Below are 23485 nucleotides of genomic sequence, written 5' to 3'. Positions count from 1 at the left end.
GGATGGAGTGGAGGCTAGTGGAGGTCATCTGCACCAGACCAAGGTCTGGGGCGACGTGGAGATGTATAGCGGAAACTACAAAGCATATCATATCAAGAGTAAAGGTTGCATCACACCTTTTCCGGACTTTTTGGATCCTGACGACACTCATCACCTTGCGGAGCACTACTATTTTGTTAGAGACAGAACGCTCGCAGAGTACGATGTGAGCCGGTAGCAGCAGACGTAATTACAGTCAGGATTTTGGAGACTAGTTCTGATTGTAGAGGACGATCAGTTGACGATCGGTCAAGTGTAGAATCGACAATTGACGCATAACGCTTACCGAGGAAAGGAGATTGCGATTGAGTACGAGTACGATCTTAGAGGTAAGCCGATAGTGTACCTTTGATCTGTGTGGATTTCAGACAATGGTGGTGTTGATCACGTCACATAAGTAGGATGCGAAAAACAAGACTATATCCCCACTCCTCTCCGGCGCAGAAAATTTCCAGCTCAGAAAATTTCCATCTATACTGTGACGAAAAGTTCCAGACACGTACGGGCAAAGAAGAACTCGAGTCTCAGCTCTGTGGTATGAGCGAAGAGGATATTTCGGCTCTGGTGGAACAGATTGGGCAGAGAAAGGTTGAAAAGTTAGCACGTATTGAAAAGTTCAAGAATATATATCGTAGGAGGCCTGCAGAGGAAGAGGAGGATTCAGATGAGGATACGGATAAGGAAGACGAGCTTAAGAGATGCACAGTAATGTGATGAAGGACGGACTTTGAAGACTTTGCTTGAAAGTGGAATAAATAGTTTTTCGAAGCGTGAATCGCGTGATAAGACGTGACACCCGACCAGCATGTCCGCCGCGTTGATTACTTATATTTCAATGGTGGATTTCGTTCTTACCTTGACTGTCCACCAAGAGGGCTATGTCTCAAGAAAGCAATAGAAAATCTGGTCCAGATTCTGCAGGTTATGGCGCTACAGTTTCGGGCGACACCTCGCGTGAGATGGAAGATGGCGCGACAGCTCTGAATATTAACAACGAACATGGACGACTTCACAGGGGGCTTTCAGCTAGACAAGTCCAAATGATTGCTATTGCGGGTACTATCGGGACGGGGCTGTTTCTTGGTATCTTTGTTTTCGCAGATAACCGACCGTCGTACTCAATCTGGTTTGTATTGTGCAGGCACTGGGAAATCCCTTGCAGAAGGCGGACCGGCCAGTATCCTCATCTGCTACGCCATCGTTGGGTTCATTGTCTATGTAACCCTGCTGCTATTAGGCGAAATGGCTACCCAGTACCCAGTGGCAGGCTCCTTCAACGCATACACTACCAGATTCTTTTCTCCATCTTACGGCTTTGCGTTGTCCTGGAACTATTGGTTCAACGATGCGGTTTCAGTTGCATCTGATCTTACCGCTGCACAATTGGTCCTTCAGTTCTGGACCGTCCAGCATTCGTGGATTGTTAGTTTGGTGTTTTGGGTCTTCTTGGTTAGTATCAATGCTGTTCATGTACGGGCATATGGGGAACTTGGTACGAAAACTTCTCAAGAAATTACTTCTGTATCTCTCACACAAATGAACTTCACTAGAATATTGGTTGTCTTCACTCAAAGTCATCACGATAATCATCTTTATCATCCTCGGCATCCTCGTCAACGTCGGCGTGAATCAACAACATGAATACATTGGAGCTCGGTACTGGTATATCCCAGGCGCGCCGTTTGTAGGAGGATTTGGAGGATTTGCTCAAGTTTTTGTCACTGCTAGCTTTGCTTGTCTGTGGATATTTTATCGTACTTCAAAATCGCTGCTCATCAAGTTTTTTAGACGGCGGAACGGAAAGTCTCGGTATTACAGCGGGAGAAACGAAGAATCCCTCAAGGAATATGCCACGAGTGGTCAAATTCGTTTTCTGGCGGTACGCATACAGTATATTTCCAAAGATTAGTTTGCTCATATCTTGCTAGGATCTTGTTATTCTACCTTTTGAGTATACTGCTCATAGGATTGAACGGTACGCTTCTGATTCTACTGCGTCTGCTGCTGTCTGCTGTACGTTTCCGATATTTACATTACATACACATAGCTCCTTGGGACTATCCCAACCTGTCCAACAAAACGACGACTACGTCCCCGTTCACACTTGTGTTCCAACAAGCAGGTTCAAGTAAGCTATCGTAAATTTCGCCTGATGGAACTTTGTCAATTATCGTTCAATCAGCTGTTGCTGCTTCTTTCATGAACACTGTCATCCTCACCTCTGTTCTGTCGGCTGGGAACCACGCACTTTTTGCTGGCACCCGTGTTCTATACGGTCAGTGTATTCACAAAATAATTCATCGTTTGAAATTTTACAAATCAATTTCACACAGGTTTGTCTGTGACTTCACCCCGCCAAGCACCGGCCATCTTTTCCTGGACGTCAACAAATGGTGTTCCGATTCCATCCTTAATGCTCACCAGTAGTGTCAGTGCTTTGTGCTTTGGTAGTAGTTTTATCGGCAGTGGTGCACTATGGGGATGGTTGCAGAATATTGTGGGTGTATCTAATCAGGTTTGTCTCTCTGCTCTTAATACGAGGATACCGAGTATGAACGGAATCGAAAATTTTGCAGATTGCTTGGTTATCCATTGGACTTGCAAGCTGGCGGTTTCGCAAAGCATGGTTGGTACAGGGCCGTTCGTTAGATGAGCTCAAATTTCGTTCGAGATGGACTTGGCCTTGGGGACCGCTATTCGTGGTATGTTAGTTTTATTGAAAGGCCGCTGCTTGAATGATGCATTTTTGGCTTGTTCAGGTCATTACAGTGGGTGCGATTATCATCAGTGCGTCCTGTCTTCTTTTCTTGGTTACCAATGACTCAGTGGCAGCCATTCTCCTCTCCAGTTCAAGGATGGTCTTCGGTCATTCCCAAGTTTACGCCCGTTTATTTCGTGTCGTACTATATCGAACTTCCAATTATGTTGATCATGTACCTTGCATGGATGCTCATCCAACGTCCCGGGCGACCTTCACGTATAAATGAGCCCGTCAATGGAATCACCAGCGGTCCGTCTACTGGATCTCGGAATCCTCGGTCCCCTTCACAGACTCCGCTTTTTGAAGGGAATGGAAGACGTTCTTCCTCGAAGGGGAGGCGGCGAGAACGAGGTGGACGGTGGTGGTATAATGATATAGTCGATGTGAACACAGTAGATTTATATCGGGATGAGCATGACGAAGAGGAAGAGGATCGAGTAGACGATGTCGAAAGGGAAAGACGGCTGAAGGGGTCGAATTTTGTACAAAGGACATTATGGAGGTTGTTTTATTTAATCGTATAGTGGTATCTAGGATGTATGGAAAACTAATTGCCGAAATGCAGCAACCTGTACGACAGAAACTTGGGGAAGTACAGTATTGAAATTAGGTCTCTGAAGAATGTTTTGCAAGAGAAAATATCAATTTAGCTCCAACAACCTGGAGGAATTCATCCACACAGCATTCGTGAGTGGCACCGTTTGTGTTACCAGCAAGATCAAATAAATCTGAATAAAATCTTGTAGACCAAATCAGACCGGCAAATTTGTCATGGAACGAAAAGGGCCTCTATGCCCTGAAACTTTATACCTCGATGAAGATGATACAAGAAACATTTGTCGCTTGATTTCATCGATAAGTATTTCGATGGTCTATGACTGAACTCCACCTCAAATACTCGCCGCAGAGAGGCCACGGGACGCTATCATTAACTCCGTTCCAACTCCCACTTAGTACCCATGATGGGGTCACCTTTCAACTTCGACATCTTATCCTTAACACCATGGGGGTTTTATCTGTAGCAAGAACCCAGGCTAAATTTATGTCTTTTCTTTTTACCATCCCTATCATCTTTTCCTTTACAATTGGACCAACAAAAGAACGGAAAACAAGCGCAAAAGGTGACGGAGCCCATGTTACTGAGAAAACAAAGCCATCCCAGTCTAAACCGTCAGGTGAATCGCTAGGTTTGAAAACTCCAACGGTGATAGTGCACCACGGTAGTAGCCATGAATGCACAGAACAGAATACGTGCGCCTTATTTACCATTTAATTTTTTTGTTTATCCTAACTTCGACGTTGTAGAGGACTGATTGTAGCCTGTCCATCCGATCTCACCGCTGCTGCCATAGCCGGAATAGTTATTGGATCTAGTCGGTTCACTTTTGGTATACTTCCACTATCGTTATCTGACGAATTTCTTGGAATAGTTATCGCTTCCCTCATTCTTGCATTTGTTTTTTGGAAGCTTTTTTCCTTTTATCGAAAACGTCGTGAGCGGAAACGTGCCGCTCGTGCAAACCCATCAACGTACCAACAACTAGAAGGGCACGTTCATCCAGAAGGCATGCAGGATTCAGGGTATGCTGCTTCTATATCAGATTCCGGTACATTGGTTGGACACGATGAGAAGATGTCTGTATCGGACTCTGTTAAAGGGTATTCGAATGTCTGAAGTATCTGAAGCGTTTGATTCATAGTGACTGTATCTGTATAGTATGAACTCTTTCGACACCACCTTGTTCAATTGTGAGGATGCGACCAAACACGAGCTAATTCTGTAGGCCACCTGTGTGCGGCGCTGCTTAAGACATTACTGTCTTCAAGAACAGTTCCGTTTACCAATGAGCATTAGACGACATTCTTTCTCACATCATGGCCAGGATTACGAGCGAGCGGTGAAATCCTTGACAGTACGCGGTTTTTCGCTGAAGTAACATCGCTATAACGTCAACCCAGGTATGGTGAAGAAGTCTTCACTATATTTACATCTTTTCTTTTGTCTTCTATACACATGTGAACGTTGCGTTCGTCTAAAAAAATTGCAAAGACGCCTGCGTCTGCATATATCTAATCCCCCTCTCTCCGTGTCCTACGATTGCGAGTTCGTCCATGTCCCAGACCCAGATACAGGCATTGAGATCGAACGTCCAATCTTCATCAACGGTGTAGGGAGGGTAGGTGTCAAAGTGCTCATACTAGATAACCCAACATCGCTTTCCTCATCTACAACCGCTGCAACCGAACTCGAAGATCCTGGACCTCCTAGTGACGGTGCATACTGCAATGCCTTGCGAGAAAATAATCCTGTCCCTAATGCAAGAGTTTTTCGTCTAAGAAGTGAGGTTGGTGGTTGGTGTTGATGATGCTGATAATGCTGGTCAGGTTGTTGTTGTGATGAAAGCTCTGGCAAGGATGGTAACGGGGACCAGGAGGGGAAGGTGACCAGCGAGGGAATGGTGAACACAGGGGAAGGTGGGACTTTTGCATGAGTATGAGGGTTGGGGTTGAGAAAACTGAGAGGGCGCGAAGGCGCTGGTGAATTGAGTTTCGTTGTCGTCGTGGTCGAACCAATATCTGAATCCGATTCCTTCGACTTCGCGGAACGCAGAGCGACCGGCTCGTCCGGAAAGAATGTATTAAGAAGAGAGACAGGAGTTGTAACACCAGGTTCAACACTCTTGACGAAACTAAGGTCACCGAAAACATCTTTCCGAGAATTTTCTTGCGGAATTGGGATTGGGTTCGATTTCGAACGGGAAATATGTGCAGGAGGCGGTGGATCCATCGTAGAAAGTGTAGTAGGTTTAGTTGTGCTACTGGCTTCGGTTATCCGTGTATGTGAAACCCCCATACCCGGACGAGACTGAGCGACATGTATTGTCTTTGACCGTTTAACGTATGACTTTTCTCCAAACTCCTTCCCAGGCTGTACCATAGGTTTCCATCGTACACTGGGAACTTCATCGTCCCACAGGGACTTGTCTCTACTCAAGCTCAAGCTCCTCGCCCGAGCCTCGAAAAGTTTCCGGGCGCCGTCTGCAGTGAACGTCCCACTTACCATCGCTTGGGTGAGGGGGAGGAGGGATTCGTAAACTGGATGTATGTCATTTACTACTGCCTCGAGCCATTTTCCGCAAGATTGAACGTCTTTGGTAAATGGGGAAGAAGGAGACGGGGCGGGAGTGGAAATCACAGGAGGAGAGATTTGACGTGCTCTACGAAAGTTGGTAAAATAATATTTGACTGGATATCGGGAGCGGTCGAAATTCCATTCTGTACCAGGGCTAGAAGTGAACACTCCAGGGTCAGAAGAGATATCCATCATGAACATCTCAGGCTCATTTACTCCGCCCGAGTCCAGACCTGGTGGACGGGAAGGAGCTGCGGTGGAGCACGGACGCGGTTCAATCGCATCAAACCCACCCCACACAACTCCGTTTTCGTGCAAGAAAGCTAGACCTTCAAGTACCTGCCTGAAAAAGTCTAACCATTGCGCCAAAGTACCGTTTTCTTGTTTGTCTAAGTTGAGCTGAGACTGCTGCGTAAGAGAGACTAGGGGCGGGTGAAACAGATACACTGTAGATCCAGCGCCTTCTTTAGAAGATACATCTCCACAAACTCGTTCAACGGCTCTCAGGATCCTGGGAACGGGATTCCACGGGTCTGAGCGGAGTTCCGGAGTGTTGAGAGCGAGAAGGAGTAAAAGGATTAAACTGTCGTCTCTATCCTCAAAGGGAGAGGTTTCTAACGGATTCGGATTCGCAGAAAGTCTTAGTGTATGCAGTGTAATGGGCGCAGAGAGAGCAGGGTACGACGAGGGGTGTAATTGGACCTAGAATCAAATCGGTTAGAAGGAATACGGGACGAGATATGAAACGGCGCTATGCACGTAAACTTCTCCAACGTCGCGTGTATACCGTTCGGAAAGAGAATCTACGAGTTGTTCGAAATCCCTGCTTAGGATGTTAGATAGAGTGGTACAGACAGGGGTTAACAACGTACACATCGTCCCAGCCGATACTAGAAGTACCACTCGAGTCGCTCCTGCCATCGTCAGCGTTCTGATTGGTCTCTAGCCGAGCAGCCATACAAGCATTGTACAACGCAGTGAGCTCGTCATCGTCTTCATATTCACTTTCATTTTCTTCGTCCTCTCTCCGACTGTTTCCAGACGGCAATGTACTATACTGAGCCATACGCTGTAGTGGGAATCCAATAAGGCCGACGCCGACGTCGTCGTCAAGGTCGCTTATATCGATAGTGTCGTCGCTGTCGTCGCTGTACAGGCTTCCTGTCGATGGATTCCGTCGATGACCAAGAACCATGCGGTCGGGAGAAAGAGTAATCTGACAGCCGAGAATAGAATTGGAGGACACGTCAAGGCCTGGTGGCGCGGATGTTGGGAACATCGTAATTGAAAGATAGTAATGTGGATTGGGGGTGTACACTCGAATGCCCCTATATATCAACAACTCGAATACGAAATTTCATGCGTGTTTTTGGCTTGGACAGCAACCACGAGTTCTTCTTCCGCTCCACTCGTCGTGACGCTAGCGCAAACTTGCATTGGGAACGAGGCCAACAGGGAGGTAAGGAATGAACAAGATGTTTTTATAGCACTGTGAGCATAATTGCGAACATTCAACGTTCAAACTTCAAAATAAGTCGGTGGGATTTTATCTTATCTCATCTTATCGTAAAGTGACCCCTAACCTCGTTCATCTCCACGATAAGTTCTGTTGCCTTATAGACCACGCGACGTTGAGATACTTCACTGTTGCTCTAATTTTTTTCAGCGTTATTGCTCCGATGCTTAGAATGTAATTTTTTCTGGAGAGCAACGTTTCTCGTAACGCGGGGAAAATCCTGGATAAGCATCGACCTTGCTCCAATTACCATAAAGCTCTTACTACTACCGCATCTTCTATGATGGATCATCGACTACCTCTGATCTTTTGTACCCAGGTCATCTGTCCCACAAGCTATTTTCGGGATAAACAAACGGTGAACTGGTTATCACTGACATTTCTTCAAATTTTTGCCTATTCACTTTCCCCCTCCTCTTCTTCCTCTTTTCTTTTCCCCCTTCTTGACTTCTTACCTCCGCGAGAAGCAGACGCATTCGTTGCCTTCTTCCTTCTCCCGGTAGTCTCCGCAGTTGTGATCGCGTCCTTAATACTTTGAGCCAATGAATCCAATTTCAATTTATGTGCGCCGTTTGTGCCACCCCGTGGGTTTTCTGCATTTTCTATACTGTTTGTGGTGTCATGGCGAGAAGGAAGAGCATCCGAGGCCGCATTCGTGTTAGGAATTGAACTCGTGCTAAGGAGATTCAGGACTTCAATCTCCTTAGCCCAGACGTCCCAATTCTTGCTCGATTCTTCGTGACTTGGAGTCTCAAGGATCAAAGGTATATCTTGCACTCGAGGATCGGCAAGGATATGAGCGAATGTTCGTATTGAAAGGTGTCCACTAAATAATCAATCAACAGATCAGTTCAGGGAAGGAAGGGCGCAGAGAAACTCGAGACAGAGAACAAAAAATGTCGAGTACGAACACTCCAATATTATCATGTCTATCCTTTTTCGAGCCACATTCCGTTTTGGAATCGTTCAAGTGCATACCCCGAAGGTATTTGAGGCCGACTTGAGCGTTAAACAATTCCACTGCATGCCAAATCTTAGCTTGGTTGCAACCGGCGAGCTTGCAGTTATTCACCTGTAGAACTGAAAGAAACTTTCGCATAAAAAAAGAGCGGGCATATATCCGAGATTAACATTCAACGTACTTCCATCCTTGTTCCGTACGGATATCATATCCCTACACCAGAAACGAATAAGCATACAAAACTGACAAAAGTCACAAAACTGACCGCAGCGAACATATGACCTGCGGGAACGTCAGGACGGTCGTTTTTACAGACCGAGAACCGAAAGGAACGCACAAGTATCCAGACAAACACCCACACGAGTCTTGTCATTGACCTGGCTTATAATTTCTCCCAACTGCACAAAATCTGAACCGATTATGTTTCCTGAACCTGCCTTCCTCCACCAAATGAGGCGAGTACGCAAACGATTGAACACACGAGTTGTAAACGGCGAGCGATATAAGCCGCACCATGTTTTCTAACACAACTACCACTTTTGATCCCGATGTGTCCCCATGCGATCGGTTGATGCAGTCCGCGATGTGGGCCATAGATACTGAGGGTTCGACAATTCCGAGACTGGATCCTGGGCTAGGAAAGATAGTTATTGCTCATGAGAATGTATGAACATCGTTCATGCCTACTGAAAATTATACAATTCCAGTCCAAGCGCATCACATCTCTTCAAATCATCCAAAAAACATTCGTAGGATTTTTCCCTCTTCTCACTAGAGTTGTCAAACCATACATTGGGAACTTCTCGATAGCATATGTAGGAGAAAAGGCTCACTCATCTGGATTCCCTAAATTTATCAGATAACTTCCATGCGGGAGGATATGTTTCGGATTATACGAAAGCTCTTTCATACGCGACTTGAACAATGATATGCTCGATTCTGTTAACGGTGGTGAAATCCATTTCCTTTGGGATTTTAAGAAAAGGGCGAATGCATTAGCGCTGCACGGAGAGAAAAAGAGGTGTATTAGGAGAAAGTCCAGGGAAATCAAGGCTTTCAGAATATTCTACTTCAAGATGTTGAGTAAAGTACCCGATTTTGGCTGCATTCAGCACAGTATTCTCGATGCCACCAGCAGCAGATACGTGGGCTCCTACTTTCCAATTGCTTGATACGCGTTGCGGAAGGCTCGAAAGGTCAATAATATCTCGAGGGGAAGCTTTGACTTTTTCTTTCTTCTTTGACGACTCTGTGAATTCACCTATGTCGACTTGAGCACATATTGTAGGCACAAGAGATTCGGAACATACTATTCACCTGAACCGCCTTTATTTCTACCTCTTCACTTGCGGGGTCCTCAAAGACAATCACTTTTGCCTTCTTTGTAGCCCTTGCTGACCTGCGCGGAATGGCTCCTTCTTCTCCAACGATATCGATTTTACGCTTTACCATAGAAGCACTGAATGAACTGAAGTCTCTGGTTTCGGATAATCTTGAAGTTGTAGCGGGACGAATATGAGAGCTCAACGTCAACGTCAATCGGAGCATTGATTATCGCGGGCGCCTAAATCAGGTGCCTTTATTCATTCTGCGCAGTGGCCCCAAATGAATGTTCTATGGTCCGAGCTATATAGCCAAGCTCAATAACAGCGAGTCAAGGTCAAGTCAAGGTTAACAAACTCCGTCATTAAAACAGGCGAACGGGCATGATAGCCTCTAGGCGGTCTAACTTTGCCGTCGTAGAACTCAGAACGAGGGTGTTCAGATGACTGACAAGAATATACTCTACAGCACCATTTATACCAGCGATCGTGTTTTCCCGTGATGAAATTCACGCTCTGGATTGTCTTCATCTCGAAGTTTTCCGTGAAGGTCGCGGTTGGGTTGAACGTCTACGGTCTGTTTGTGCCTCAATATGAATGGTTACATCAGTGCACTCCTACTCCGTGAGTAGATGCCTGTTTGCCTTAGGAGCGCTTCTTGTTACTCAAGTTTGAAATGCATTGCATTTCTACTGAAAAATCAGGTCATTGCTATTAAGAACGTTCGAGGAACATTCTCTTTTTACGAATCCTTGACTCAGAGATGACCCAATTCAACTTCTTCAAGTTCATCCATTTTGTCCCAATGAATCAAAACCCAGGTCCCCGGTCTTTTGTCTTACGCGAAAATTCCTGCCAGAATTGCTTGAAAACGTATAAAAGCCCTCGTTGAGCTTCCAGTCTCTCCAGAGCACTCGTGGTTCTCTTCCTGTTCCAGTTCTTCGTTCTTTTCTAGAATCTCTTGCAGTATGTTCGCTCGTCTCTCTCTGTTCGCCATGGTCGCTGCTCTTGGGGCCATTGGTGAGGCATCTTTGTTCTACAGATGTCGCCTATACATATAATTTACGTCCTGCTTGCTTAGGTGCCAGTGGTCGTGCTCTTCCGGGCAGTCAGATTTTTTCTCGGGCTACCTGCGAGGCCACCTACACGGTCGTGGCCGGGGATACCTGTAATGAGATCGCCACCAAGAACGACGTTACAGTTTCCGCCTTGGAGGCCGCTAATCCAGTAAGTTAACTGCAGCTCCATAGTTCAAAGAGCTACTTAACTCATGCACTAACTTCCTAAATAGTCTATTGATGCGAATTGCGACAATCTGTTCATCGGAGAACAGCTTTGCATCCCTGGCACCACACCACCTCCCCCTTGCGCTGAAAACTATACAGTCAAGGCTGGTGATGTGTGCATCAATATTGCAAACCAGTTTAACATCACCGTTGCTCAATTGGAAGCTGCTAATACCGAGATTGATCCCTTATGCGACAATCTGCAAATTGGCGAGGTAGATCAATCTCGTTATTCTACGAATCGAGACTTTGCTAATGACTCGCATTTAGGTTCTATGCATTCCCTAGGTCTGAGTATCGATGTTACGTGGAACTTTCCGGAATGTACACCATGTTGACACTCTAGTGTTGCTTAAACTAAGTTTAAAAGTCGCCCCTGTCGTGTTTCGATGTGAGGTCTTCCAGGATGCCTAAATATAATGCAGAATTCTTTCAGACGTTAACATTGCGAATGAGAATTCCCAGATTAGATTGCTCCCCATAGGGGTTTTTACAAGTACTCATCGCAACTCGTTAGGTGAAATTGAAGAACATTTGATTGAACATATACATACTCTGTAAGACTGCTGTTTTTTAGTAATCGTAGCTTCCGGGTCTTTATTTCGGACTCGTCTTTGGTTTTTGTCTATGAGATGTTTGTGCTTGGCTTGGATTATGTACATACATAGAGCTTTATCTCAACAATTTGAATTCTTGGTAAAGTCGTAGTTTCGTAAGGTTCGGTCAAAGCTGTAAATATAAGACCTTTTTGGGAATTTGTATATCATTACAATATCTTTGTATATACACATGCCTGTAACGAGAATTGCAGTCGCAATGTTCCTCGGGCATATGCAAAGGTTTTTTTTTTTTTTTTTGAATCCTGTTTATACATCGCTGTGCGGGAGCATATGGTAGTGTACATACTATTCTAATTGTAGGTATTTTGTGTTTTCTTTCGTATCGGTTCCCAGGGGAAGCCAAGACGGGGATCCGTCAGGAGCACAATGTATCTGTAGAAAGTCCATGTACTGTGGATTTTGTTGTGCGGGGTTTTCCCCCTTCTTTTCCCATGTAATCGTGTCTTAGTGAGCTTCTGAATGTATCGTGAGGAGTCGAGAGAAAGTAATACTATATTTTGGGATATTAAGGCTTTTGCATTTGGGCAGTCGGTGGGCTATCGCTGTCGCTGGGGTCGATCTTCATCATCTTCGCAGAGTTCCGGGAGTTCTCCAACGATATGGTGGAATCGTTTGGTGCTGTTGATATAGCGAAATAGTGGTGGAAGTGCCTGTTTCGTAGAGAGCAGGGGACCTAGGGACCAGAGTTGGTTAGGTAGCTTTCGTTGTAGTCGACCTCGGGCTCTTCGATGTGCGGGACAGTCGAATAGGAAATGTGTGACGGTCTCGGTGGCTCTTTTGCAACATGGGCACGTTGGGGAATCTGCTTTTCCAATGCGATGAAGGTGCTTTTGCAGGGGAATGTGCCCTGTGCGTAGTTGTGTCAGCAGACTGAGGAGCTTTCGTGGGAGCCACCGAGATATGCAAAGGTAGTTAGTATTTGCAGCTACTTTGTTGTGCTCACAGCTATACTAATGGCATGAGAGCCGATATTCACGTCTGAAGAGCATCCAACACGGCACACTCGGTTGCTGGTTCTCAAATTTCAATGCTACAATTGTTTCGTACCTCGGTATCGATGAATCAAAGAACGACATACGCCATAAGTAAGTTTACCATTCAAATATTCAAATTTATGCACGGCCCATGCACGAAGTCTAACGTCTCTGCCTCTCTGTATCTCTGGAACGATCCTGATGGCGATCGCGGTCTCGATCTATTCGCTCCCGTCGACTACTTTCTTTGTCTGTATCTCGATCCCGAAACTTATCCCTCCTATTATTCCTTTCATCCTCGTCCTTCCTAGAGTACTCCCTGCGACGGTCATCGTAAGACCGTCTTTCTGAGGAAGAACGCCTCGAAGAAACCCTTGATTCACGTTGGGGAGATCTGGAACGATCACGACGCCTCTCCCTCTCTGAATCCCTCCTCCGAGCCTCGCCCTCTGAGACTATATTCCCATCCTTGTCCTTCTTTACTACCGGTATATAACGCTTCTCCGGGCGTCGATTTCCGCCGCGTTTTTTGGAACCGTCGTCGAAGACTTCCATCTCCTTGGCTCCAATACCCAATAACGCAGGTCGTGATTCTGGTATGTAGGGTTGTACGATGCCGTTGCCTTTTCTGGAAGCCGCGGTACCTTCCTTCCATCCCATGCCTCGTAGCATGGCAGCGCCAAACTGCGATACTGGTACTCGTTCGTAATCGGCAAGTGAAGCGCTTTCAGGAAGCTCTTCAACGTCCTGTTTGTAAGCATCCTTCTCAGATATAGGCGTAGGAATGATGTCTATTCGAGGGCCAGAGTCTTCACCATCCGCACCAGCGAGTAAAGCCCGTAGAGCTGCTTTGTCTTCTGAATCCTCTTCTTCTTCTGCTTTCGGGATATCTTCCCCAGCAACTTCAACCATCACGACATCCTGCTCACGCTTCTCACTGTCCATTTCCTTCTTCGTATATTGAAGCCCTGAGACAACGGGCCCACTGTTTATGGAATCCCTGGTACCAAGTCCACCGACACTGCCGTCACTTCCCACAGTCTGAGCGCGAGCAGACTCCGGGACATATTGGTTGAGAGTTCGCCTTCTACGAGCAGCTTCACGCCAGTCGCGGTTTTTGAGCGCAGGGATAACAAGTGGACCTTGGGGTTTCTTCCGCTCGTGCAATCTACGATGATTTTGGCGCAGGACCTTTGTGAGTTGAGATGACTGTATGCATGAGGCTTGACGAAAGACACACCGTTGTACCCCAAATTTATCGAAGCCAGTAACGAGCTCGTCCTGCACTTCATCATCCTGATCACTATCGGAGTCATCATAGTATGGCGAAGAAGTGCCACTTCTGGCGAGAGGGCTCCCAGGAACACTAGAATCATTTGTTAGGTGACGGGGTAATGCAGGGACTTTGAAGGATGATCCGCTGTCGGATTCTGGTCCTGAGGAAGCAGCTCGCGAGGTTGGACTAGGCCTGCGAATAGTAAACGAAACCTTTTGGGCAGACATGGTGGTCAGAGACGAAGTTTGCTTCCAAGCGGTGCCGAGCTGAATTGATTTCGAGTTTACCTAAGCAAAAAAATCGGGCCGGTCCGGGTCTGTCGAATCTTTCTCTCTTCTACACCACAATGGCCTCCAAGATTACTCCCCGAATCTTCAGACATGTATCTCGGTCTTTAACCAGAGATTTTCCCCGCACTAGAACCAACTTTTACCTCTCAACTACACGCGTTTGTGCTTATTCAGCCTCCGCACCTCGGAAAACAACTACTGTTACCCAACATCTTCCTTCTTCCCCAACTGTCCTTCTTTCTTTACCCTCTACTGAGTATCTTGAGCAAGAAGAAATTGACGTTAAGCTTCTACCTCCTGAAGATGCCAAGGTAATAATCACCGATAGAGCTGCGGAGGTGTGTATTCCAAGTGGCAACCAGAATCGTGACTGTTATCTTAGGGTGTCCTTGTAGCAATTACGAAAGATGTCTGAACGAGAGCAAGATCCAGATGCTGCTCTGAGGGTGGCGGTAGAATCTGGGGGATGTCATGGCTACCAGTACAAAATGGAGTTAGCGAAGAGTCGGTCTTTGGATGATTAGTAAGTTCTTGAACCCAAATACGGTCAAGGTCCCTTTGATATATTTCATTCATTCAAGTCATTTCTCGCACCCTACAATCAAACCTTCAAATATCCTTGTCGATGCCGTCTCACTTACTTTACTGAATGGGGCCACGATAGATTTCGCGACTGAACTTATTGGGAGTAGTTTCCGAATATCCGAAAACCCGCATTCGAAAGGTAGTGGGTGTGGATGTGGAGTCAGTTGGGAACTCAAAACATAGGAAAAGAAACAAAGATTTGTTAGAACTAATTATAATAATGTATACTATCGGTACGTCTCATGCTCTAGATTGCATCGCGGAAATCTCTACTCAGATTGTCCGGGGTCGGGAACTCAGAGCGCTTGTAACCCAGACTCCATTGACAAAACCTTCTCAGAGACTCGGAGCCGAAAAGTCAAGACACAACGCAAAAAATGAATCGGCCATCCGAACCGATTCAACATCCATGTACATCCTAAACCTCGAGACAGCCCCGCCCAAGCCCGCCCATCCCTCTGATGAGATTATGAGCCAGCTCGAGCAGGTGTTCGAACCATGGGACAATAGGAACCTGTGACACAAAATATCAGCCTAAACCATGGAAGGGAAATCTGTCATGAGCCTGTATTCAGTGATAAACATTGCGCATTGCGCGGGAAGTAGCAATGTCGGAAATTCCGTTCATCCTTTCTGGATAATTAAAACTCAGATTTAACCTGCGTTTGGCAACGGTGACCTTCTCAACCTCCCCTCGGAAGCTCGGAACTGCGCTCTCAACCAGCGTTCGCAAATTTCAATGGTTGATCTCATTCTCCATTTCACCGTCCCAATTATGATGGAGCTAGGTTGCAAGCATATTCGTAAACCTTCTTGTACATCAGGTCGCTGGTTTACCTACTTGCTCATGACCAGTTCGTTGCTGAAAGAAACCATGCGAAACTTGTAACGGGTCGCAGACTTCTCGGATTTCTATAGTTTAAGCTGATTTGTTAGTCGGAAATCTCAGCGCCGGGGCGTAACTTCCTCCATTCCATTTCTTCCTCTTCAATGGTTTCTCAGCTGATTTTCAACGTACCCTAGGTTCGGGTTGCATGCCGTCCCCAAAAAGTCCTGCAATTTTTTTCCTGGGAAGTTGGGCGTTCGGGTGGAGAAATAACTGTCCATCGCACAATCCCGTTAGCATGTAAGCTGAAGGGAGGTTTAGAATGGAAAGTTATGCCTGCTCGTTGCTGTCGCCGAAGAATATTCTGATAATGGCACAGAAGGTGTGAGGTTCAAGGCCTGATTCGGGATGGCCCAAGGGGAGAATGGGTCGCCGCACTAGGCGGCGATAGGCGGCGATCCAGCGAAAAGCCAGTTATATCTTCTTCATCTCTATCGCCCTAAAAAATCAACACCAGCTGATAACAGCCTGAACAAGGTGTTGGACTGGTGTTGGACGTTATTTGATGCAGCGGGAGGCACGTATTAATTAATCGTACGCATCCAAAGTCGTTTGAATTTTAAATTATTTTGAAGCCCAGCGATACAGTCATTGTGCCCATTGGGAATCACGTTGACCAAAGCAAGAGGAAAAGCTACCTCTACCATCGAAGATCTTGGAAACTACTTTTGCTAAAATTTCATGACCTAACTTGTTATTTTCTTTTAGGTGAACTAAAATTATCTCCATCACCAAGAAGTTTGGTATGTCCAAGGCGACGCTACTGTGAGCATGCCCAATGTATTTTCTACATTTAATATTGTACATACCAATAATCAAAAAACCTCAACAACTTACCAGCGGTGAAATCTCCACAATCTTGCTCTCGGCCAAAAACCCGCGCTTCCATAGACCAAGCAGCTCCAATCTTAGTTCATCCAACGTTTTCTAGTCCTCATCGTCCTCATTGACCTTGATAATAACCGCATTGGCCCCATACTCTGACAGGTAATCGTCACATTGACTGCCATTGCCCATAGTTTCAAAAGGGATACTTCCCCCCTCTCCCCACTCATCAATCGGGTCCATTGTATGTTGGCGCTTCCTAGGCTTCCGCTCATGATGTTTCGCAAATGGGTTGCCGGAGGCCAGGGGCAGTCGACTGGGGTCTACTTTGCCCACCCTGTCGACAAGCCCTTTGTTGTACTCTCTCAGGTGGCAGAGAAAACAGTAGAAGATGATAAATCCAAAGCTTTCTGATGTATCAAATGCTTGCGGTAGTTTTTGATAATAGTAGACATAACCTTGTGCCAAGAGTCCAAGAATGCATCAAACCGAGTAAATGGAGTACTCACTGTGCCATTTTTCATGTAGGTGCTCAATACAAGATCTACTTTGCCAGACTCGCGATGAATGCTAACAGAGACATTTATCATTTGCTCCAACTCCAGCAGACGGTTCACAGTTTATAAATGCCCGACGGACAAGATCGTTTGTCGGATTTCACCATTTTACTCCTGTTTGTATTCGACAGGGCTGGCCAAGTACGACCTCTGAAGATATTGCAGGATCGGCGAGGATGGAACACGTCGTTCCAGCGCAACGAATGCAGCATCGTCAATTTTGGCCGGAGAGTTTGGAAACGTGTCAAGGCCGGTAGGGTCGAACGAGGCCAAATCAACCTGAACCTCCATTCTTGTACAAAATGTGTCAGACGGGGAGCTATAGATAAATGCTTTACCGATGTTTGTCATATCATGCTGAACTTCCATCCTGCGAAAATACCATTCTCAAAACGTCATCGAAAGGTAGTTCTACTACTGTTTTACTTCGCTTCGATGGTCTGCTTTTCTGGCCGCTTGGAGAGTATCGAAGTCTTGACACAGATAGGGGTATAAGTTTTCGACATGGAATTTCAATTTGTCAGTCGCTAGCCATAAGTTCCACATCGCTTGTGTTGACGACGAGGGAGTGACGACAGCGTAGCGGATTATCTCTTACATATTTCTTGTGGGCTTTTTCAGTCAATTTCTCAATATTCTGCGGTACCTCTGCCTTGAACAGCCAACAGCAGCCGACCGCCCAGGCCAACGCTAAGATTCAGTTCGAAGGAACTTCCTGAATTTTGGATAGACGCAGGAGTGTATGACTCCCTCGGCAGAACCTCAGTGACCCAGGTAGGCATTATAGTTGAAATGTACCTACGAGGATGAAATAATCTATTTACTCGACGTATCTGACATGGTGGCTAAAGCTGAGTCAAGACGATTCCGGAGGTCATGGGCACGTGACCAAGTCAGCGCTGCCTACCTTTGAATTCCTTCCAGCTCCAAGGACCAAAGAGTTGAGTCAGGACAGCCCAGCCAGAGTCTGACATGTAAAGATTGTGAAATTCACTTGTTGTATTCAACTTGAAAACAAGATGTCCCATTGGAGCAAATGTGGATACCGAGCGTGTCAATAAAATCCATGCTGATCGTCGCTTCAACATTCTTGCATGGGGCTCGTCGGTAACCGTGAGAATGAGAATGAAAAGATTAGAGTCTATGGACAGAATATACTGGTAAGATCAACGAAGAAAAGGTAAAGCAAGAAACGAAAGGACATGAATAAGAAACAACGGTAAGTTCAGTGAAATCGAGGAGGAGTCAGAGAGAAAAAGCCACGACGTTAAAAGGGATCATAGTTAGGCCGTTGACAACGTGAGCGAAGGAGTAGGAAAGACAACAAGGAGCGAAATCGATGAAGCAGTCGAATCCAGTCCTTCTAGTTTCCACACAGATTGGGAAAACAATTTAGCACACAACGCAGCACTTCCACCCGTTTCCAGTATCCTCCTGCAGGGCACTCTTCGTACTACTTTTCCGTCGATGGTGACGACCGTCCGTGTTAGAGTTTGACTGCGCGCCGTCACGCATTAGCATGCTGGCACGAGTGGCGGTCTCGAAAACATCGTCAACACCTTCGATCTTCAAAGCGGAACACTCTTTGTAGGCACGAGCACCTATCACTTGAGCAACGCGCTCTCCCATCTCGCGAGTGACGTAGGGAGCGGGATTGTCAGGCGTGTTGGGATGTGTAGGACTTGGCCGAAGATCGGCTTTACAACCGACGAGAATGACAGGGATTGTAGGACCACAGATCGAACGGACCTCTTCTATCCACTGTGGGAGTATGTTACGCACGCGGTAGGATTGAAGCTATTGACAACGTACCTTGGTTTCTACATTCTCCAAAGAATCAGGGGTGTCAAGGGCAAATGCGATGAGAATGACATGGGACTTTGAATATGACATGGGTCGTAAGCGCTGAAGAAGGCCGTTTTAGTACCGTTGAGTTCTATAAACGAAGGACAGACGACTTGCTTCATATTCCTCCTGGCCACTGTGAAATTCGATTCATTTGTAAAATTTGTAGATCAATGTCAAAGTCAATAACAATAACTCACGCAGTATCCCATAGTGCTAATTGGACAGGCTTCTCATCAAGTCTTATTTCAGCGACATAGTTATCGAAGACAGCTGAGAGGGAAAAAGAAAGTCAGTGGGACAGGCGGCGAATGACTTGGTTGACTGCGCACTGGGTTGCTATAAGATAAATTGATGAGGTCCGGGACATCAGACAAAGAGAGCCCAACACGTACATATTCTTTAGGAAACTCTCCTAGCGCAAAGGAACACAGCAAAGACGTCTTTCCACAAGCACCTGGTAGAAAAAGACAAATGGTCAGCGGATAGGTCGAAATGTACGGGTGACTATTGCGTGCCATCGCCTACTATAACCAGTTTTCGTCGGATCTATTAATGCATCAGAAGGTGGGTCAGCGATTAAAACCTTGAACGCCTGGAGCGGGAGAGAAACATACAGGATTTTGAGAGGTCATTATGAGTTAGCTGGGGAAAGAGGCCGCTCCAGAGGCGAAGAAAGCAAGACAGAAGTGTAAGGATGCGCTATAAGAATAGAAAGAATATAGAGAAGAAAATAATACGATTAAGGACGGTATAGAAACACCTTAACCAGAGGATATGGAGTTGAGAAAGAGAGCACCGGAAACTCTCATTTCACTGCTTACTAGCTTACGGCAGGCACAGTCACAACTTCAAGATTTTACTATCCTATGTACATATGTACATAGATTTATTCCAGTGCTCATTATCTCAAAGATTCAATATTCAATGCTGCGGTAGATATATAAACACCGTATATGCAAGTTTGCAGAGCAGTCCGTTACCAAGTATAAAGATCCCTCTCGGACGCTGTCGACCACCGACACGATAATCGGGGTTTCTTCGCCGCAGCACAAGCCTAACTTCTCAGTTATAGCCGTCGTGCAGTAAGGCCGATAATTCAGATTCAAGCCTCTTCAAGTCCTGCAGGCCCTGCCTTCAAAGTTCATATTCGTATGTACATCTATGTACATACTCGTATGTCGGGACAAAGTAGATATGAAACACCGAGTGTCCACGACGACGAGAACAAGATTCAGGATACAGATATAAGTAGAGTGATCCTGGAGTGATCCAGTCGGCTTCCCATGAAAGAGGAACCAATCTTTAAGCGGTGATTTCATTGAACTCTTTCGCAAGCATCTCCCGTCCTCTCGTCGTTCATTTAACCGACGCCGATGGCGTAACAAGGATGAGAAGCCAGTTTATCAAAGTTGACATGATCAGAATCGGATAGATAGATGACCACGAGTAGCCACAAGTGAGAAGGGATGTTCTTGGGATTGATTGACTTCAGTTGGCTTCATTCCACCTAGTACGGATGAGAGTTGTAAGGAGTTCCAGTTCGACAGTCAGGAGCTGTAGGTACGTAGCAATGTCACGAGAGAGAAAAGTTAGACCAGAATCTGAGCTTCTGTAGAAGGAAGGATGTTGAAGAAGTAGCGCTATGAACCAAAGTGGTCTCAAAGAGTAAACGAGGTATCCACAGGACCAGAGCACCTGCGCTAGCTTAACTACCGCTGTCAAAGAGGGAAGTGTAGACCCGTAAGAAAAGAAAGGAAAGGAAAGGAAAAATGAAAAAATAACCATGCATAGGTCCAAATTATCAGTCGGGCCGCGTTCCGGAGTCGCGAACCATCTCTTCCTTTCGATTCAACCACCACTCACATATGTTTATCAATTTTTCCTCCCCATTATCGACATTATACCCTCCCCCTCCCTTTTCATAATCGACACAACGCCACACAGTCTAAAGCCGATCATCGAACTAGTACTTATACTACACGCAAGTTTTCTTCTACGAGTTACCATTCCTTTTCTTACTTTTAGGCTCCTTCAGCTCATCTAGCAAAGCTCAGAATGCACGAAATGCCTCTGTGGTTGCCGAAATCATACCAGGATTTGAACGATCTGCCTTCAGAGAATATCGTCTATCAGCCTAAATTAGGAGGCAGTAAAGTCGTTCGCACCGCGCCAGGCGTAGTGATCAAATACAGAGGGGACTTAGCAGAGGAAGTGAACTGTTTGAATTTTGCTAGGGATCATCTCTCTATTCGGGTCCCGCGAGTGCTGCATCACCCAGGTGACGTTCGTCAGTCAACGCTTTGGGATCCGCGTACAGAGGAGTTACCGCAAGTATGGTATATTTGTATGGAGGAGATCCAAGGCGTTCAGCTAAAGGAGGTGATCGACAGCTTTACTCCTCTTCAGCTCGAGCACGTCGCCTCCCAGATAAAGGCTATACTCGCTGATATGCATTCTGTACCTGCACCCCATATTGGATCTGTTTCGGGAGGCCCTTTCCAAAACTCATACTTCTTCCCCTACGCCGTCAAACCTCAGAATGCTTGGACCAAGGTCTCTGACTTCATCGACCATTATCACCAATTGTTGATGACGTTTGGTACCGAGGAATATGCAAAGGAATTACTTGCCAATTTTCCTCAGGACTGCCCCGTCAACTTTACTCACGGCGACCTGGTACCCCGTAACATACTCGTTGAAGGCTCTACTATTACTGGGATCGTCGATTGGTCCATGGCAGGGTTCTATCCGGAATTTTGGGAATATAGTCGGATGTACGATGACAGCGAACAGTCCAAGGGCTGGAGTCAGGTCCTGAGCATGATCTTTCCTGGCCCTCGACTTGATAATCAAATTGCTACTTTTCATCGTCTAATGGGAACGCTGCTGTACAACCTTTGAGGACCCATGGCGGTGAAGGTTTTCTTGACGTGCCGGATTCCCATTTTACCGAACGAATATCAGTAATGCATGTCCCACATGCTACAAGAGCGCTGCAAGGTCTCTTAGACGGTGTTGCTCGGCTGTGGATAGGATCACAACTCTAAGTGCGTGCTATCATCAACCACGCCCGAAAATCATCGAAACCGTTATCGCTGCTACCCATCTGCTGTATCTACAGTACCTGTTGTCTACATCTACAGGCTTTCTAGTTTTTGCTTTACGCAATTGGTTCTCTTCTATATTCCAAACTGCCTTTTTCACGCAGCACCTTCTACTGCTTCGTCTGTTAGTCGCTTTATCAAGTAGCTACTGTTTGTAGAAAACCGGATATGACCGAATGATTTTCGATGATGTCAGCATTTCTTGAAACATCTTTGTTTTCTTGGTCTTCTTCTGTCTTCATATTTTCGAGATACGCCGATAGTCTGGCCTTTTTTCTATAGCAGTTCTTGATCTATGCCTGCTACGTACATATTTCGCTCACGATTGCTTCTGAAATACTGAAAACGGTTAGGCACATCCATCGTATCTGTTTCTGAAAATTTCCGCTGACAGTAAATTTCTAGGGCGATCTACCTCTATATGTCGCGACAAGTGAGTAGAAATTACTACGCATTCACCCCCGACGACAATACAGAGAAGGACGTCTACTTGCAAGGTGGCCATAAGTCGTCGAATCGTGAATCAAGTTTGACCCTTTCTTCATAGCTCACGGCCACAATTTCGACGGCCGAGAGAGGCACGTTGTGATCCACTGGGTAGTATATGCTTTTCCGATTTCGGGGAGTTTGCTGAAGTAGTATACTTCAACGAAATAGGTTAACGGAACGCTCGCCGATAATCCAGTAACCCAAATCGTCCAACTCAGCGGCATTCGAGGAAAATTCGTCTTTGATTCGCTCGTCGCCAAGCTTCGTAATCCCGCCACTCTCGAATCGCATACACAGTATTACCTGGGTAGCTTCACTCGTGCTGAGCGGCAGCTTTTGTTGCGCCTTGCAAATGAAATTGAATTCGATAAAACATCGGTGATCAATGGATGTCGAGTTTGGATGAGAGAATTGCTTCTGAAGATGGTGAGAGAGAAGTTAATTTCGGAGGAGACGTTTGAGGTTATCGAAGAGGATGTACCGCTTCCGAAACGTATGCCTGAGCCTGATGAAGCTATCGAAGGTGCGTGGTGTATACGATTAATTTCAATTGCGTTTAACCAACCCGAATCTCCAAGACTCACAAAGATTACAACTGCATTAAAACGAAGTTATCGATATAAACATACAAGGACTTCCCAATGACGCCTGCTTCCACGGTATTGCTCACGAACATTAATACACGAGTGACAACGCATACATAGACACTTGTAACATATGATATTTAGTAGGCAGGAATTCATACTCTTTATATGTTGTATCAAAAACAGGACCCCCCCGGTGCGCCAAAGCCTGCTCAGAACTCAAGGTGGCTGACCCTGGCCATTGCTTTCCCAATGTCTCCCAATGTACATTTACATACAACCAATATTTTCAGGAACTGCCCAGGTCTAGATACTTTCAGAGTTGAAGCAGCACATTCGACAGCTTATGTGTTACCAATATTGATGCATGCCTTTTTGAACTTTGGGAAATCGTAGAAGGCTGTTCCACACAGTTGCCTTCAGCTATGG

At 46.0% G+C, this 23485-nt stretch overlaps 11 protein-coding genes across 11 annotated transcripts; 7 read left to right on the top strand and 4 right to left on the bottom strand.

The window, feature by feature from the left end:
- Positions 1 to 229: 229 nt before the first annotated feature.
- Positions 230 to 798, top strand: C8R40DRAFT_1098828 (uncharacterized protein; the record flags this gene model as incomplete). The annotated part of the gene is made up of 3 exons (XM_046227829.1): positions 230 to 250; positions 386 to 470; positions 543 to 798. Coding segments are annotated over exons 2-3 (235 nt in total), but the record flags the coding sequence as incomplete, so codon positions are not given.
- Positions 799 to 3541, top strand: C8R40DRAFT_1098823 (amino acid permease-domain-containing protein). Its single transcript, XM_046227828.1, has 11 exons — positions 799 to 1122; positions 1181 to 1531; positions 1590 to 1775; positions 1828 to 1918; positions 1968 to 2014; positions 2087 to 2167; positions 2222 to 2314; positions 2373 to 2554; positions 2616 to 2741; positions 2799 to 2826; positions 2888 to 3541. Exons 1-11 carry the CDS (start codon positions 918 to 920, stop codon positions 3322 to 3324), a joined length of 1827 nt encoding a protein of 608 aa, XP_046087904.1. The 5' UTR covers positions 799 to 917; the 3' UTR covers positions 3325 to 3541.
- A 76-nt stretch (positions 3542 to 3617) lies between these two features.
- On the top strand, positions 3618 to 4605 carry C8R40DRAFT_1098821 (uncharacterized protein). Its single transcript, XM_046227827.1, has 3 exons — positions 3618 to 4051; positions 4106 to 4173; positions 4231 to 4605. The coding sequence occupies exons 1-3, from the start codon at positions 3675 to 3677 to the stop codon at positions 4473 to 4475; spliced, it is 690 nt and encodes a 229-aa protein (XP_046087903.1). The 5' UTR covers positions 3618 to 3674; the 3' UTR covers positions 4476 to 4605.
- A 287-nt stretch (positions 4606 to 4892) lies between these two features.
- C8R40DRAFT_1264499 (uncharacterized protein) lies at positions 4893 to 7471 on the bottom strand (the record flags this gene model as incomplete). The annotated part of the gene is made up of 3 exons (XM_046233891.1): positions 6806 to 7471; positions 6693 to 6756; positions 4893 to 6635 (listed from the first exon to the last, which is right to left on the bottom strand). The coding sequence occupies exons 1-3, from the start codon at positions 7210 to 7212 to the stop codon at positions 4893 to 4895; spliced, it is 2214 nt and encodes a 737-aa protein (XP_046087902.1). The 5' UTR covers positions 7213 to 7471.
- Positions 7472 to 7647: 176 nt separating this feature from the next.
- C8R40DRAFT_1264498 (xylose isomerase-like protein) lies at positions 7648 to 9862 on the bottom strand (the record flags this gene model as incomplete). The annotated part of the gene is made up of 11 exons (XM_046233890.1): positions 7648 to 8275; positions 8361 to 8469; positions 8522 to 8529; positions 8592 to 8623; positions 8676 to 8692; positions 8748 to 8847; positions 8924 to 9044; positions 9098 to 9181; positions 9244 to 9411; positions 9503 to 9671; positions 9721 to 9862. 11 exons carry the CDS (start codon positions 9860 to 9862, stop codon positions 7846 to 7848), a joined length of 1380 nt encoding a protein of 459 aa, XP_046087901.1. The 3' UTR covers positions 7648 to 7845.
- Positions 9863 to 10727: 865 nt separating this feature from the next.
- Positions 10728 to 11306, top strand: C8R40DRAFT_1169317 (uncharacterized protein; the record flags this gene model as incomplete). Its single annotated transcript, XM_046231355.1, has 4 exons — positions 10728 to 10752; positions 10814 to 10959; positions 11024 to 11233; positions 11289 to 11306. The coding sequence occupies 4 exons, from the start codon at positions 10728 to 10730 to the stop codon at positions 11304 to 11306; spliced, it is 399 nt and encodes a 132-aa protein (XP_046087900.1).
- A 1255-nt stretch (positions 11307 to 12561) lies between these two features.
- C8R40DRAFT_118581 (DExH-box splicing factor binding site-domain-containing protein) lies at positions 12562 to 14189 on the bottom strand. The gene is made up of 2 exons (XM_046233002.1): positions 13853 to 14189; positions 12562 to 13780 (listed from the first exon to the last, which is right to left on the bottom strand). The coding sequence occupies exons 1-2, from the start codon at positions 14113 to 14115 to the stop codon at positions 12775 to 12777; spliced, it is 1269 nt and encodes a 422-aa protein (XP_046087899.1). The 5' UTR covers positions 14116 to 14189; the 3' UTR covers positions 12562 to 12774.
- Positions 14190 to 14234: 45 nt separating this feature from the next.
- On the top strand, positions 14235 to 14946 carry C8R40DRAFT_1169315 (uncharacterized protein; the record flags this gene model as incomplete). The annotated part of the gene is made up of 3 exons (XM_046231354.1): positions 14235 to 14516; positions 14574 to 14701; positions 14760 to 14946. The coding sequence occupies 3 exons, from the start codon at positions 14235 to 14237 to the stop codon at positions 14944 to 14946; spliced, it is 597 nt and encodes a 198-aa protein (XP_046087898.1).
- Positions 14947 to 18271: 3325 nt separating this feature from the next.
- C8R40DRAFT_118481 (rho small monomeric GTPase) lies at positions 18272 to 19718 on the bottom strand. The gene is made up of 8 exons (XM_046232992.1): positions 19494 to 19718; positions 19395 to 19425; positions 19272 to 19333; positions 19209 to 19215; positions 19077 to 19149; positions 18994 to 19012; positions 18844 to 18936; positions 18272 to 18792 (listed from the first exon to the last, which is right to left on the bottom strand). Exons 1-8 carry the CDS (start codon positions 19509 to 19511, stop codon positions 18424 to 18426), a joined length of 672 nt encoding a protein of 223 aa, XP_046087897.1. The 5' UTR covers positions 19512 to 19718; the 3' UTR covers positions 18272 to 18423.
- A 965-nt stretch (positions 19719 to 20683) lies between these two features.
- C8R40DRAFT_118394 (kinase-like domain-containing protein) lies at positions 20684 to 22096 on the top strand. Its single transcript, XM_046232982.1, has 2 exons — positions 20684 to 20860; positions 20915 to 22096. The coding sequence occupies exon 2, from the start codon at positions 20935 to 20937 to the stop codon at positions 21778 to 21780; it is 846 nt and encodes a 281-aa protein (XP_046087896.1). The 5' UTR covers positions 20684 to 20860; positions 20915 to 20934; the 3' UTR covers positions 21781 to 22096.
- Positions 22065 to 23276, top strand: C8R40DRAFT_118178 (uncharacterized protein). Its single transcript, XM_046232957.1, has 5 exons — positions 22065 to 22331; positions 22389 to 22480; positions 22531 to 22580; positions 22641 to 22995; positions 23051 to 23276. Exons 2-5 carry the CDS (start codon positions 22405 to 22407, stop codon positions 23074 to 23076), a joined length of 507 nt encoding a protein of 168 aa, XP_046087895.1. The 5' UTR covers positions 22065 to 22331; positions 22389 to 22404; the 3' UTR covers positions 23077 to 23276.
- The last annotated feature ends 209 nt before the right edge of the window (positions 23277 to 23485 follow it).

Source organism: Lentinula edodes (genome assembly GCF_021015755.1).
Source record: "Lentinula edodes strain Le(Bin) 0899 ss11 chromosome Unknown C8R40scaffold_12, whole genome shotgun sequence".
Classification (NCBI taxonomy): domain Eukaryota; kingdom Fungi; phylum Basidiomycota; class Agaricomycetes; order Agaricales; family Omphalotaceae; genus Lentinula; species Lentinula edodes.
This window is presented reverse-complemented; position numbering and strand designations above follow the sequence as displayed.

Excerpts from the sequence above, each read along its gene's own strand:
- C8R40DRAFT_1098823 (XM_046227828.1), top strand. The coding sequence starts at position 918 with ATGTCTCAAGAAAGCAATAGAAAATCTGGTCCAGATTCTGCAGGTTAT. Across the intron at positions 2,168-2,221 it reads GTTCCAACAAGCAGGTTCAA|CTGTTGCTGCTTCTTTCATG; the intron begins GTAAGCTATCGT and ends TCGTTCAATCAG. Across the intron at positions 2,827-2,887 it reads AGTGGGTGCGATTATCATCA|TTCAAGGATGGTCTTCGGTC; the intron begins GTGCGTCCTGTC and ends TCTCCTCTCCAG.
- C8R40DRAFT_1098821 (XM_046227827.1), top strand. The coding sequence starts at position 3,675 with ATGACTGAACTCCACCTCAAATACTCGCCGCAGAGAGGCCACGGGACG. Across the intron at positions 4,052-4,105 it reads GAATGCACAGAACAGAATAC|AGGACTGATTGTAGCCTGTC; the intron begins GTGCGCCTTATT and ends TCGACGTTGTAG. Across the intron at positions 4,174-4,230 it reads CGGAATAGTTATTGGATCTA|TTATCGCTTCCCTCATTCTT; the intron begins GTCGGTTCACTT and ends TTCTTGGAATAG.
- C8R40DRAFT_118581 (XM_046233002.1), bottom strand. The coding sequence starts at position 14,115 with ATGTCTGCCCAAAAGGTTTCGTTTACTATTCGCAGGCCTAGTCCAACC. Across the intron at positions 13,781-13,852 it reads GATAAATTTGGGGTACAACG|ATTGCACGAGCGGAAGAAAC; the intron begins GTGTGTCTTTCG and ends AAATCATCGTAG.
- C8R40DRAFT_118481 (XM_046232992.1), bottom strand. Across the intron at positions 19,334-19,394 it reads ACTGGTTATAGTAGGCGATG|GTGCTTGTGGAAAGACGTCT; the intron begins GCACGCAATAGT and ends TTTTTCTACCAG. Across the intron at positions 18,793-18,843 it reads TGGAGAATGTAGAAACCAAG|TGGATAGAAGAGGTCCGTTC; the intron begins GTACGTTGTCAA and ends ATACTCCCACAG.
- C8R40DRAFT_118394 (XM_046232982.1), top strand. The coding sequence starts at position 20,935 with ATGCACGAAATGCCTCTGTGGTTGCCGAAATCATACCAGGATTTGAAC.
- C8R40DRAFT_118178 (XM_046232957.1), top strand. The coding sequence starts at position 22,405 with ATGTCGCGACAAGTGAGTAGAAATTACTACGCATTCACCCCCGACGAC. Across the intron at positions 22,481-22,530 it reads GAAGGACGTCTACTTGCAAG|CTCACGGCCACAATTTCGAC; the intron begins GTGGCCATAAGT and ends CTTTCTTCATAG. Across the intron at positions 22,996-23,050 it reads GCCTGATGAAGCTATCGAAG|ACTCACAAAGATTACAACTG; the intron begins GTGCGTGGTGTA and ends CGAATCTCCAAG.